At 40.1% G+C, this 14862-nt stretch overlaps 3 protein-coding genes across 4 annotated transcripts; 1 reads left to right on the top strand and 2 right to left on the bottom strand.

Moving 5' to 3' along the window:
* Positions 1 to 798: 798 nt before the first annotated feature.
* On the bottom strand, positions 799 to 3241 carry LOC310993229 (uncharacterized protein; the record flags this gene model as incomplete). Its single annotated transcript, XM_083981543.1, has 4 exons — positions 3204 to 3241; positions 3001 to 3115; positions 2756 to 2923; positions 799 to 1698 (listed from the first exon to the last, which is right to left on the bottom strand). Exons 2-4 carry the CDS (start codon positions 3052 to 3054, stop codon positions 799 to 801), a joined length of 1122 nt encoding a protein of 373 aa, XP_083837669.1. The 5' UTR covers positions 3055 to 3115; positions 3204 to 3241.
* Positions 3242 to 4011: 770 nt separating this feature from the next.
* Positions 4012 to 6951, bottom strand: LOC310993498 (uncharacterized protein). Of its 2 annotated transcripts, none has more exons than XM_083981859.1 (6): positions 6854 to 6951; positions 6147 to 6176; positions 5810 to 5862; positions 5347 to 5726; positions 5126 to 5254; positions 4012 to 4568 (listed from the first exon to the last, which is right to left on the bottom strand). In XM_083981859.1, the coding sequence occupies exons 2-5, from the start codon at positions 6158 to 6160 to the stop codon at positions 5126 to 5128; spliced, it is 576 nt and encodes a 191-aa protein (XP_083837985.1). In that variant the 5' UTR covers positions 6161 to 6176; positions 6854 to 6951; the 3' UTR covers positions 4012 to 4568. The 2 variants fall into 2 exon arrangements, with proteins under 2 accessions (XP_083837985.1, XP_083837986.1); XM_083981860.1 differs by having other exon boundaries at positions 6746 to 6868.
* Positions 6952 to 9547: 2596 nt separating this feature from the next.
* Positions 9548 to 12988, top strand: rpl14 (ribosomal protein L14). Its single transcript, XM_083981925.1, has 6 exons — positions 9548 to 9605; positions 10155 to 10256; positions 10340 to 10434; positions 10894 to 10993; positions 12139 to 12192; positions 12891 to 12988. The coding sequence occupies exons 1-6, from the start codon at positions 9603 to 9605 to the stop codon at positions 12948 to 12950; spliced, it is 414 nt and encodes a 137-aa protein (XP_083838051.1). The 5' UTR covers positions 9548 to 9602; the 3' UTR covers positions 12951 to 12988.
* The last annotated feature ends 1874 nt before the right edge of the window (positions 12989 to 14862 follow it).

Below are 14862 nucleotides of genomic sequence, written 5' to 3'. Positions count from 1 at the left end.
AAGTTAAGTGTCCCCTATGATGATGTTTGCATGCTCAATAGACTAGCACTATCTTCATTTCACACATTGAAACATTTAATAATTTCTCTGTAAGTTCTGTGACAGATCTATTGCACAAAACTATGTTAAACATTTGTGCATCTGTTAATAATGAGGCCATTGTACTTCTCATGCAGAGGCCTGATTTGTTAGTATAGAAATATTATGCTCTTGATGATGACAGTGACTTTGTGATCATTGCTTTGGGGTGGGCCCTTGAGTCTTGTTGCCCAGGGTACAGAAAAGTATTAATATGGCCCTGCTGACATGTATATCAGACCACTTTATGATATAGAGATCACAGCCAGTTAAAGGGACAACGAGGAGTTTTGGAAAAGCGAAGCGTTTTCACACTAGCTACATTTATGAGCCTCTGCGCGCACCGTGAAATTCTTTGACCGGCGCAAGACGGACTCATGTTTTCATTCATCAAGAATTAAAGTCAGAGGTTCGAAGACGATCACATACCGTCGTAGTTTCGACCATAAACAGCGATTCGGTGGCGTTATTCTCATGACTCGCCGCGAAACCGAAAGTAAGGAAACGCTGGTCGGCTCGACCAGCATTTCCGCCACCACTAATAATAACAAAATAACGATAGAGACAAAACGATATATTTATCGAAAATGGGCCCATTAACAAGTGTGGGTAACGTAGATTCATCCATATTAATATGAGACTTTTTTATTGTTGCAGAATTTTTTGTTCTGCCGCTGGAGAAACTCCTCGTTGTCCCTTTAACTTCAGTATTCCTTTAGACTATTCATTCTGTGGAGTGTAGTAGGTCGGAGTGCGCCATTCCTTGAATTGAACTGTACGTAGTGTTTCTTTAAGGTATTCAATCATACTCTCTCTGTTCTTTTGCCTGTTCTGAGGTGTGTACTCAGAATCTTCTCTTTTGGTTTGATTTTTAACTTCTTGCTCATTCTTAAGTAAGTTGCTCAGGCTCTCGGCTTCAGCACAGTTGCCATAAACCCAGCCCTTTGTTTCATCTGTCTGCAAACCAAACAATTCCCCACAGGATTTACAAGGCTTCATTTCCTTTCCAGTGGACAGACTAAAGGCCTGGCATTTGACACCCTTTGGAAATGTGATTGTTCCATTAAAATCTCGATTGTCATGTGTCCCTTTCCCTTTCCCTTTCTTTTTTTCTCTCTCTTTCTTTTCCCTTGAGTAGGCCATCACTGCTTCAGCTACATAATCATCCCAGTTGCTCAAACAGGCAGCAGCTATCACAATTCTTCCAGGATTTGGACCTGTAGTGGACATGGAGACTCCGTAGTAGTACTTGTTAGCACTATTGGGAGGCTGAGAGACACACATGGTGGTAGACATCAGAAACTGCTTTCCCATCCTGTTGACGAGATCCATCAGACTCTTCTTTATTTGGTCCACATTCATTTTTCCTTCCAGCTGACTGATGATATCCCTCAGACTTTTCTGTATTTGGCCCACAGTTATTTGTTCCTCCTCCAGCTGTCTGATGATATCCATCAGACTTCTCTGTATTTGGTCCACATCCATTCGTTCTCTCAGCTGTGCGACGATATCTTTCAGGGTCTCCACTGTTTGGTCCTTATTCACTTTTAGGTCTCTGACGATATCCCTTAGCTTCTGCTTTATTTGGTTTTCATTCTCTGGTCTCTCCAGCTTCACAATCTGGAAGTAGTTACACAAATGAAGATTTTTACAGCTGCTGGACAAGTAAGACAAGTGGTCTCGGAAGTCTGACCCCAGTCTTCACATGTGGATACACAGGGTCTGACACAAGACTAATGGATGGTCTTTTTTCATGTTTTCCTTGTATCACAAAACTGAACGGCTCAGAAGCAACAACAACAAAAAACATTAAATATTAACTATATTTTAAGGCTCAAATAAAGAAATGAGTCACAAAAGAACAAAAATGCGAGTAAAAAACTAAGCAATGTTGAGCCTGGATGTTTCTGTGGATATTTTGGTGTTTCCTTTAACCTGCAGTGTGTATACATTTTAATATATGTTTTTATATTTCTTTTAATATCTTGGTTGCCCTATATTTATAAAAAGATTTACCAGTCCACCACAGTGTGCACGGCATGTGTGAATGTGTTTGTTTGTATGTACTGCTGCTGTAACCCTGCAAATTTCCCCGTCCTGGGATAAATAAAGGCATACTTTACTTTACTTTAGCTAAGTTTTCTTTCATTTGATAATCATTTTGGAGGTTTAACATTCAGATAATGTAAACATAACAATGTAAAAATAAACACATGTGTAAGTCAGAAAAAAAAGAAAAAGAAAAGGTGACCAGTAATCACTTTTCAATAGAGCTAAATGTGATGATGTGTTGCTGTTCATTTCAGTTTGCACCACTTTACATACTGTTATCATATGTCATGTGACAATCAGTCTGGGCTGTGGAAGGTTAATAATGTAGGGTGTTGTGAGCAGCTGTAGGGGTGACATATTTAACATTAGAACAAAGCTGAATTTATCATTCTAGCTTGGAGTGAAAGTCTCTTTATTTATACAGTATGTACTATTATATTTGTTTTTTCCAGTATTGGTGCTTTTGATTTATGTCAACAAATTTGATCTGTTGTACTATTTTATTTTTCTTGCAAAGCCTCTCAGTCTTCTGTAAACTACTTTATGTTTTATTTACTTGTATAATAGGCAGGAAAAATGAAGTTCTATAGTGTAACACACAGTCCATATTAGATCAATATCTTACCACGTCCATGACACAGGAGAATGGACTCCGCTTAGGGAGCTGAGTGGAGTAAAACTGAATAGGCCGAGGGTATTTCTCTGTCAATACTGCCAACATCTCCTCATCATTGATGATGTTCTCTGGGCGGATCTTGTTGAGTTGTCCCAGGAAGAAGATGCAGTGAAGTATCTGTTAAAATAACACACATAAATTTATAATCATAAAATCACGTATGAGATTTAAAAATAAAATCCAATTTAACCCACCTCATCCACTAAATGTTTACTTCCTTCTGTTTTGTTACACCAATCCAGCATCATCACGATGATGTTGAAGGCATTTTCTCTAAAAGGATTTTGATCTGTCAGGAATTCTTCTTGTCTAAAAAATACCAATAAAGTTTTAATTGTAAGTCACAAACACATCACAGCAGTGATAACTTGCAGTGCAGCAGAATCAGCTCACTCACCTCTTCTGCTCAGCCTTCAGTCAACAGGGGAAAAATACATGACAACAATTAGATAAATCACACAAGACATGATTAAAATCAGGATTTCAACACAGAGTTTAGTGGTGATAGTGTCAGTACCAGGAGAAAGCTGCTACTCACCATCGCTGTAGTCAAAGTCCTTATACAGAACGTCTCTGCCGCAGTGTAAGAATGAAAGAGAAAGTAAAATCAGTGTGAGGCAGCGCCCTACACTGATGTAGCCCACCATGTGACTTCCAGTAACAACCAGCCCGTTATGGACTTTGATGAGTGAGGCAGCAGCACCCTACACTAATGTAGGCCTACCATATTATTCCAGTAACACAACCAGCCAGCTATACTGAAAAACCAGGACTTTGACATGTGATAAGCAAGCATTTTTAATAGAAGCTCAGTTAAACTCCGAACATGACTGATAACATGTATTTTTCCAGATTGAAGATGTGCATGAAGGTCTTCTCTGCTCTCTTCCTTTTAGCACAGTGCCATGCTCGCGCCATTATCTGTGGTAACAGGTTTCCTGTGTCGATCCAACTATCCTGAAGGCCTGATATAAACTTGAGCATGATCAGTATAAACTCGATGTAAAATAGCATATCTGGATGTTGCAGAAATCTAACAGAGGGTAAATGTTACTTCAGTCATTAAATGTTCATTACTGTTAGGTGGACGACATTGCTGTTGTGGTATCAGTTTCATGAGAATATTAAGGTCAGATCTTATAGGAGTGGAGAAGAATGAAAGGAAAGACTTTGTAGTTTAAGAAGAGGACACTGACACAAATAGGTCTTAATTATGTAGTTTAATCACTTACTGTAGTCAGCACATTGTATTGTGAGTATATAGATTATGGCACAAAATAAGCAGCAACGTTTCTAAACAGCAGGAACTCAAACTTCAATTACATGAAGCCAGTTTTGTCAGTGAGACAGTTTTTTATTTTCATGTGGGTAGAGATTTCCTGCTTCCTTTGTAGTCAGTGTTCTCTGACTGTTTGCCACAGTCCACAGAAATACACATTCACTCACTGGGAAATTACACATGTTTAACTTTAACAGAAGCAGGTGGAGACAACTGACATGAAATGTTGAACTGTTGATGTGGGACTCCACCCTTATCATCTAAGTAGCACATGCAGGATGGAAAACTCTGGATCAGATCAGGCACCCAACATCGCTTTGACATTCGTACTAAATATGCGATGTCTGAGGAGGAGACATCATTAACATGCTATTTCATACACAGAGTGTAATTTTATTTTTGATTATGATGATTTCTGTTGATCTGTTGATTAAATGATGAAGGCTTTGGAAAGACACCCTTTACTTTGGGCAACACCAGAACCTAAAGAAAAACAAACATATAATTACCATGTATTTATCAGGTATTCACTGTGTGAGGCTGTTTGTCTCTATATATTGGCCCTGCAGGTGACTTGGGACTTGGTGTAGGCTACCCCACCCACACCCTATGTCAGTTTGGCTCCAGCCTCATACATGACTATGTATCTCTATAGCAGGCATCTGTGATTCTTTTGGTCAACACAATAATAAATATATGCCAAGGTTAACACTTAAATTATACAAGAGGTTCATGGGTCTGGGGGGCAGTGTTCATCTAAGTTTGTAAAATGTTGAAAAAAAAAGGCATTGTATTTTTGTATACACTGGATGTCTATGACTTGCATTCTATAAATAAAAGGTATTAAAAAAACAAAACAAAACATTAAGTTATTCACAGGGCTCCACACAGACAGAAACAGGCTTTTCTTTAACTTTACATGTGCTACTTTGGGCCTTTGCAAGTGACTCAAGACATTCGAGCACTTCATTCAGGAATTATGCTTTAATCTTTAATACTATAATGTTGATATTCAGTATCACATACAGACAAACACCCACCTATCTGTGTCCTGCTCCTTTGAGACTTGCCAAAAATGCAGCCTTTTTTGATTGAACCAGTTTTTGATGGTCTTCCTCCAGCTCCCTTCCCACTGGGCCCTTCTTCACCTTTTCCCAGTCCTCCTGAGTCTAGATCACAGCAGAAAAATAAACATTTGTCAGCACAGGTGTCAGGTGATCAGTCATTTTCACGAGTCCCTGTGAATGATGTAACTTCTCACCATATTTTTGAAGGCCTCTCCACGGTAATAGTTTGTGGATGCTGGATACTCCATTCCCTCATCACAGAGCTTCTTCAGGCCTGAAGCCACCAGATGCAGGGCCTCTCCATCGTAGGCGTACACCTTTTTGTCCTCACAGGTCATCACAACAAGCTGCTCACATGGACATGAGGTGCCCCCCACCACACCTAAAACCTGCATATTCACTACATCGGGGAGGTAGAACTTCTCCCACCCGTTCACCTCATCATGGTTCCCACTGTACACGGTGTCTTCAAGCCCTGCTACTTTCAATACAGCACCAGCTGGCTTATTCAATTTTATAATCTCGTCTTTCTGTCTTGACACAAGGTTTGACACCCATTCCAGGTAAGCTGCACCTGCAACATGAGATGAGAAATGAATTATGAAAGGTTTAACAACAAGGTTATCAGAGTGTGTGGGGGGAAGATGTGTAGACAACCTTGTGCTCTGTCACATTGCTGCATATCAAGCTTAGCAGAGGGATTGACCACCCTGAAGGACAAGAAACAGAAAGTTACAGAAGTAGTGACAGTAAAAATGGCAGGTTGTGAACGTAAAAATACTATTTTGACAGCTCTAACATGAACAAGGAAAATAAAGATGTAATGTAAGAAAAAAGATTTCCAAGTCTTTTTTGATTAGAAAGGTTTTATATTGTTGAAGTAGCCTACGTCCACAGCGGATCCTAACCCTGAACATTTGCCCACATCAATCTTGTCCTACATGAGTTTTCATTTCTACCTCTCTGAACAAAAAGAAAATGCAGGTAGGCCTACCTGACTCCAGCCATCCTGGTTCTCTGTCACCTAGAAAAACATAGCTACATGTCATTAAAGCAGTTCTAGATAAATGCACACAGCCTACTTTCATATGAGGATAAATCTAATTGTGTTGTATGAATTCTTATAATGTATTCATAAGACAAGGTTATGCTGTAAAATGCAATATTTTCCAATAGAACTTGGTAAATCAACTGTGTAAGGTAGTAGGCCTACTTAAGGGGTTGAGAAAACGTATAGCCAGTCTAACTCCAATTCAATTCATCAAAAGTAGGTTATTAAACTGATTAAGAGACTGCAAAAAACGTATCATGCACTTTAGAACTCTAAATCATCATTAACTTATAGCCACCTATTCACCGATAGGCTACGGCAAAAACGAAAGTAACGGGAGGTGTTTTAAAACGAAACTAACAAGAATGACACAAACAACAGAGACCACCGTTAGCTATTTGACGTAGGCTAGACTAATGAACTTACACGATCAACTCTAACGTTACCTCAAACAGAAATTAGTGATAGCCTAAAGATTTATTTTTCACAACACGACTCCATATTAAACTCCGTAAAGTGCGTCATCAGTCTGCATCACCTACCACACGTCCCTACAGAGCCCTCTACCAAAGACAAGCCAAGAGAAGTTCACGGACCGACGGCTGAACACACTGCTCATTATAAACAACACCTTCATGAAGCCTACTGACCAGCCCGTTGTGTTGTTCCGTGTGACGACGACGCTCCGCACCGTGAGTCGGCGATGTTCGGGTGTTTCCGCTGCAGCTCGTGTCCACGTCTTATTTTTTCATACAGTCACGTGATGACTCAGTCAAGACTCACTACACCGTATTTCACTCTGTTGTTGTTTTTTTAATGTATGTTCAACATTTCAGTTGTAGGCTATATAGTCAGAATGCAAACTTAGAAAAGGAGATTAATGGACAAACACAGTTCACTGTAACCTAGCCACACTTGGAGGAAGTGTTAAAAACCTAGATTCCCAAGGATGTTGATGGACGTGCACCTTATCAACACACCCATCATCTGCAATGTAAAATCTCAGTTTAGTGTCTTCCCCTAAAAATATCCTGCTACCTATCTGGCTCAGAATCAGTTAGGCTACTGTTCTAGTAAAGAAAAAGTTAGTTCTAGTCAGTTTGTTCTCTCCTATGCCTGTTCAGGTCAATAGGCAAGGCAGGGCAATTTTATTTGCATAGCCCAACAGTTTGTTGGGTAAAAACAGGGTAGGCTATAGAATCATAATAACAATCCTCTGGCCTTAGACCCTCACATCGACTGAGGAAAAACTCCATAGAAAACCCTTTTACTGTAGCCTACACTAACAGGGAAAAAATTGGAGAAACCTCAGGGTGAGCAACAGAGGAGGGATCCCTCACACAGGATGGGTAGGGCAGACGTGCAATAGATGTTGCTTACAGACAAGAAAACAGTTTTAGCACAGAATATGCAAAACATGAAAATGGTTAACAAAAGAGTGAGTCACATTACATGTTTTATGTGGGAGCTGAAGGAAAGGTCCTGGTCAAAATGACCCTAAAGGTACTTGAGGTCAGGGTGATGCCATCTAGAGTAGTGATCTGATTAGAGAAAGTGTCCCTGAGTTGTGTAGGGATTTGTATTAATAGATAATGAATAGAAGTAGTAATCATGTGTGATGTGATGTTTTAGTGCTGAGTGCTGTAACTCTTTGAAAGAACACAGTGTGCAGAGATATATATAGAGAAGAACAGGTTTGAGTGTATCTGTTGAAATAAACAACTTCTTATGAGGAAAATTAATCTCAGGGTGCTGCAGAAGAAGTGGTGAGGGAAGCAGAACAGGATGTTGTCTCTTTTCTTTAACGTTTGCAGAATGACCAAAGCTGATACGGAGGCAACCGTGGAGTCAGATAACACGAGGAGGATGACAGCATCATGGACCGATCAAAAAAGACTCAACCTACATTTGATAAGCTTCATTTGTGTAAAATATAAAAGACCGGGTCAGGGAAAGAGAGGTTGTCAGACTTTGTGAACTGACACAGCTGCGTGTTGCTGTCAGGGAAACTAGTTTTGGCCCGGAGCTCTGTAAAACGATCCTTTTTATTCTAAATGTGTTTAAATGCAATAAAAACAGGTGTGTGTCATAGAGGAGGCTTAGCCCTACCATCCTGTGTTGATCTTGAGTCAACAGGTCACATGACCTTGAAGTTATTGAGCTACAATGCTCATATTTACAGTATAAAATAAATTAAAAATTCATATAAAATATTAAATGTGTTTAAATGCAACAACAACAGGTGCGTCTCGTAGAGGAGGCTTACCCCTACCATCCTGTGTTGATTTTGAGCCAACAGGTCACATGATCTGGGAGTTATTGAGCTCTAACGCTCATATTTACTGTATAAAATAGGCTACATTAAAAATTCATATAGCCTAAAATATTACATGTGTTCAAATGCAATAATAAAAACAGGTGTGTGTGTCATAGAAGAGGCTTAGCCCTACCATCCTGTGTTGATTTTGAGCCAACAGGTCACCTATATATTTTATACTGTAGGCCTAAATATGAGCGTTAGAGCTCAATAACTCCCAGGTCATGTGACCTGTTGACTCAAAGTCAACACAGGACAGAAGATCTAAGTATCCTCTATGACACACACCTGTTTTATTGCATTTGAACACATTTAATATTTTATATGAATTTTTATGTATTTTATACAGTAAATATGAGCATTATAGCTCAATAACTCCCAGGTCATGTGACCTGTTGGCTCAAAATCAATAAAGGATGGTAGGGCTAAGCCTCTTCTATGACACGCACCTGTTTTTATTATTGTATTTGAACACATGTAATATTTTAGGCTAGCTAGGCTATATGAATTTTTAATGTAGCCTATTTTATACTGTAAATATGAGCATTATAGCTCAATAATTTGTATTGCATTTGAACACATCTTATATTTTCTATGAATTTTAGCCTTTTGAGAAGGAGCGAATGTCTGTAGGGTAATATCCAATTAAAAACTAACTTCACTGCGGTAGATTTGTAATTCTCCAAAATAACAATGAACGTCAGTCATGTAGCCTATTTCTCTGTTAGAGCTTCATTTTGCTAAACCGAACACCACACCGGCTTTCCACAGCGTCTGTGAAAGCAACAGGAGTGTGAGACCATAAAAAGAGTGTGAGACAGAGAGTTTCTCAGACCGACTGTCGACTGATGCATATTTTCCACATATTTTTCATATTGTTCAAATCTGCCATAAACCTCAAATTATTAGATTAACCCGTATACAACTGGCTTTATTATGACGTTCATTTAGTAGCCTATATCAAAGATATTCTCTATTACCCATGTCAACTGTGGACGGATTGCGCATGTGCGCGCGGTTGGCGGAAGCTGTATGTGCGGCAGGCGGAAGTGCTAACGTCCTTTCTGCTCCGGACTGCCATCATGGTGAGTTCGCCATGAGGGTTTAGGCATTTCCAAGTCGAAATTCTCGTAATATATCTCTTTATTCTGGGACAACAAGAGTCGTATGTGTTTGTAACACACCCATACTCATATATGTGGGGTCTACGTTAGAGTAACAAACGTTTAAAGTTTAATCTTAGAGTGTGTAAGATGTCGGCTCCTGCCCGCACTACAACGTGGTCTAACAGACCGAGCGGGCCGAGAGCTGCTCGGTGAGGCTTAACACGTCTCACTTGTTTTGTCATCACAACACCGACTTAAGTTAAATCACTTACTACTTATGTTTTGATATTTAAACACACTATATGCTCAGTGTTAAGTGTCGTCCCAGTTTGTGAAGTCGTTAACATTAGCATCGGCTAGTTAGCGTTAGCCGGCCGAAGCATTTGCACTGTAACTGTGCAGCGCTAAGTAACACGCCGGAGTCGCTCTCCACCCTGTCCTACTGTCGACTCTCACACAGAGCTCGCGTTTTGTGTCTCTGTGTCCGTGTCCACTTCGTTTATCTCTGACGTCCGCTGTCTTCCTCAGGTGTTCAAACGCTTCGTTGAGATCGGCCGTGTTGCCTACCTCTCTTTCGGACCCCATGCTGGCAAGCTGGTGGCCATCGTGGATGTCATCGACCAAAATAGGGTGAGTGCTCTGGAAGACGGCGTATAGAAAAGTGCTGTGCTCTGCCGTGTCTCGGTGATATTGACTGGTTCTCTGTTTTTCAGGCTCTTGTTGATGGTCCCTGCACAGGAGTGAAGAGGCAATCCATGCCCTTCAAGTGCATGCAGCTCACAGACTATGTCATCAAAGTACCTCACAGGTGAGTGGGAATAACAAGCTCTATATATCTGATCTAAATTGTCATGTCACATTAATTTAATATTTCTAGTTATGTAGAGCTTATTTGTGAATGTCGTTGTGCTTTCTACCCAATAACCTGTTTATCAGACTCCAATATATGCAGAAAGACTGTCTTTATGGGTTAGGAGCATTACATTAATAAGTAAACATGTTGTAGGCTATACACACCTAGTTCTACCAGTCTGTATGTTGATCTGCACATTTTACGGCTTCAGTCAGTAAGGACAGCCCATCTTACAAGAGAACACCAACTGCAGTCTTAGTTCTCCACATGTCCAGTTCTCATATCATTTAATACAGAGCTAGCTTTGAATAGGACCTGAAAGTTGTATAAGAAATACTTTTGTCAAGTGGTGACATGTGATGAAATGATTACTTGGTGCGTCTGTCAGTACTTACTGGATGTTCTGGTTCACAGTGCCCGCCAGAAGTTTGTGAAGAGAGCCTGGGAGAAGGCCCAAGTCAACGAGAAGTGGGATCAAAGCAGCTGGGCCAAGAAGATCGAGGCAAGACGGAAGGTAAATACTGTGTTTAGCTGCTGGACATTATGTTTGCTGTTGGAAGTTACAGAGAAGAAGAGTCTGTGCTTCAGCAGTAGTTTTGCAGTTTCATGTGTCTGCTTTGTAAGCTTTGTCAAGCTTTGTATCTTTTTTTTATTTATTTTTTTAGATGCTGTACAGCTGATATTTAGAATTAGATGAAGTGTTGGGTGTTTTCATTTTAGGGTCTCACTGTTATTGTACTGCGGATTGACTCGGAGAAAATGTGTAATTATTTTGGAGTGATGAAAATTTTAGTTGCGCTGGAGTTTTATTGGCCAACTCAGCATCAGTGTTTCCTATATTGTTGTTCTAAGCCAAAGTTGTCATGGTGACAAAGTTGGTGATGGGTAGGTAAAAAGACAAACTCCCACCTCAACTGAGGAGAGAGGGGAGCAGCTGTTTGGTGTGTAGCACAGCAAAACCTGACAGCTGACAAGTTTTAGACCCACTATTTGACGTGGGATCAGCTGGTGTATACAAGTCCAGAGTTTGATGGCATTTGCATTTTCTGTATCAATTATTCATCACACTTTCTCCCCTGCAGTAAAGCCTGAGTTGCATCACTGAAAACTGAACCAAATTGTTTGTGAGGCTGATTAGGCACTGTCAATTTCTGGGTTGAACCTGACAGGTCCTGATACCTTCTGGTCTTGTGATCTATTCAGGAGCTAGACCACAGTAAAAACACTTAAGCATCTGATCCACAATGTGTGAAATAGCTGCCTCTACTCTTTCTGCAGGCAGTGTTTTATTTAGAGTTGGCGACCCACCTCTTCCTCAACAGCTACACTGAACTTGGACAAATCTTGTTATCTTGTTTTGTTTGCTACCTCTCTCTCTGATATTAATCTTCAGAAAGTGGTATTGGTTAACTACAAAACAAATGGTTCTCAAAAAGAAACATCACCCTAGCACCGCCCCAGAGTGGACAGATTTGATGTTGAGTACACGTCATCTGAGTAGTGCTCTCTGCCTTTTTGGTCTGTGGACCACTGCTGCACACCAGCATGGTGTAAACGGAACACATCACCCACCGTTTACTCCCTCTCTGACAGAAAGGCATCCGAAACTTGAATTTGGTTTAGATAAAACTGACTTTATCTTCTTGTTTACCTTTGCAGAGGGCCAAGATGTCCGACTTTGACCGCTACAAGGTGATGAAGGCCAAGAGGATGGTAAGTGCAACACAGACGCACACTAGCTGTTGGGCCGTTGACATAAATACAAGATCGATAAGGTGACGCCTGGTTGTTTATTACAAACAAGTGAAAAAATATTTATTAAAATACTATGAAACAAATGTTGGAAGTAGCTACTTAAATACTCTTCTTCCTTGTTATTAATGATTTAACCAGGCTTAATCATCCTTTTACTCTTTATCAGCTTCAAATGTTGCATTTACAAACTAGTGTTATTGACAAATTAATTGATGTCCTATAATATAGGTGCTGTAATGATATGATGTAAAATCATATCCAGATGCTCCCTGACTATTGGTGAAAGTGCACTGAGTGTAAGGCCTCTCTCACTGATGCTGGATCAGCTCTGATGATGTGATGAGTGTCGGTGCCTTTTCACTTTGCTGACTAAACAGCTGCAGCCAATAAATTTAACGACGGCTGGGTTTGATTTAATTGTGCCAGTGAGTGAGCATCGGTAATAGTGGCATCGTGGAGGCTCCTCCCTTTGGCAGGCAAATGAAAAGTGATTACTTTTCTGGGCTGCGGCTTGATTTAACAGCCAGTGACACTTGATTTGAGCATCCATTACTCTGTGTGAATATTGGTGACCGTGCTGCAGTCAGTGTGTGTGTATATATATTTATATGTACTTTTTTTTTTAATTAATGCACTTTTTCTCTTTGATTCTGCAGAGGAACAAAATCATCAAGCATGAGGTGAAGAAGCTCCAAAAGGAGGCAGCAAAGAAGTGAACAGTTTTCACAAAATAAACTTCTGCTCAATTGTTCAACTGTGTCTTCTCCTTTCTGTAATGTCTCAGTTCTAGGGTTTTCTACCTATTTTCTATGTACTATGAATGAACTTTTATCAACTGTAAAATTTATCAACTCCCTAAGCATAAAAATTGTGGAAATTAAATATCTTTGAGGGACAGTGGAGTGTGTAACCTACTCTTTGTACTTGATGAAATACTGGCCTGGTTTGACCTGGTAACAGGTTGAGTTGGTCATATTTGCCTCTGGATTATAAACCTGAAGCTGCTCTCTGCTGGTTTTCTGATGAAACAACATATAAGTACTGTTGCTCACCACAGCCTGGAGCCAAACATATTTAGTAGTGTAATGTGTAATGTAGGAAAAGAAATGAGAAACATAAACCAGGCGGGAAAGGGACTTCTCTCACCCAAACCATCCAATTTGAATTACTTCATACACTCATATTTTGAAACATTGCCGTGGTGCAAATTTTCAGTTTTTACCCTTTAAACGCACCGTTTTGTAAAAGATATTTCTAGATAATATACATTTTTAAAGCATTTAAAACTTACGATTATTTGTGTCAACTGCTATCCCCATGCATTTCAACTGTTCCATACAACAGCTATAGTTGAACCCAATAATCAGGCTTGTAAATGAGGCCTGTGCTTTTTTTTCTTTACTGATACTGATCTTGAAACATGTTCAGCTAAAATGTATTTATTTTAAAACCAAAGAGACTCTGCTTGGCTCTAAAATATATTAAGTGTAACTTAAATAATGATGTGTTCTGTACTGATTATCGACTTGGCTCTTGGCCTATAATTTAATACTGACAGAATTTAGGATTTATGAAGAATCCACAACAAAGGACTTTAGCATTGTAAGTGAGAGACAACTGTCTGATTTAAAAACGTATATGAAGTATAAAGCAAATGACTGGATATACGTAGTATGTTTTATACATTTTTTCCTACCAACACTTTTCTCATTCAAGCACTAGAGGGCAGTCTCAGCCAATAGAGAAGTTTGACCCCTTTGTCTTTCTACTCCAGATGAGAAAACGTATGTAGGCGCTGTGGGTAGATTTGAGGTCCCTGAATACAGCTGCCTCCTCTCCAGTGTAACAGTGTTTACCAGTCTGAGCAGGTGCCACTTCAAAGTCACACAAGGTGCTGCTTATCACCACTGGCCTTAACTTTTGATCATCAGACCATCTTTAAGCAGAGTGGAGACAAACCAGCTTGGTGAGAGAGATCTGTCACCAGGGGAACAGGTTGTGCTCCACATCTCAGAGAGGAGGCTGTAAACACCACACAACAACCCATTTGAACATAGCCCAGCTGGTTCGGTGCAGAGGACAGGGACATGGACTTGATGCCAACATACCTCCCCTTCTCACCGCCACTCAGCAGGCATTGGGTTCCTTCCTGGCAGTCGGACAAGTGAAAGCTGAAGATGGGTGAGGGGTGAAGGAGGCCTGCCTCTGACTGACAGCCTGCCTGGGTCTTTCATAGGAAGTGTAAGAGCTGATAATGACCCATTGTTCCTTTATAGTCTGAGCCATGTAATCAAAATACCATTTTTATCTCCCAGCCTCCCAATTGTTTAGTGTTAAATACCTTAAAATATGACCCCAGCAGGAATACTGCTCAGCTGCAGAGGAATAATATATCTAGTGTTATTATCACGGGGCCTGATAAACACGCTTTTCTCTGAGCATGGCTCTGACGTCAAAGATGAATGGTACTGAAGCGCAGTGAGGATAGAGCTGTCATTGAGAAATAACACTACCGGAACACAGAAGAATATTCCTTCAAAATAAAAGCATAGCGTATTAAACGCTGCCATTTTTTGTGCACCATGAAATGATGAGTTAGTTAAAAAGACACTGTAAAATACTGCGCCT

The sequence above is a fragment of the Trachurus trachurus genome (genome assembly GCF_905171665.1).
Source record: "Trachurus trachurus genome assembly, chromosome: 11".
In the NCBI taxonomy this organism is placed as follows: domain Eukaryota; kingdom Metazoa; phylum Chordata; class Actinopteri; order Carangiformes; family Carangidae; genus Trachurus; species Trachurus trachurus.
This window is presented reverse-complemented; position numbering and strand designations above follow the sequence as displayed.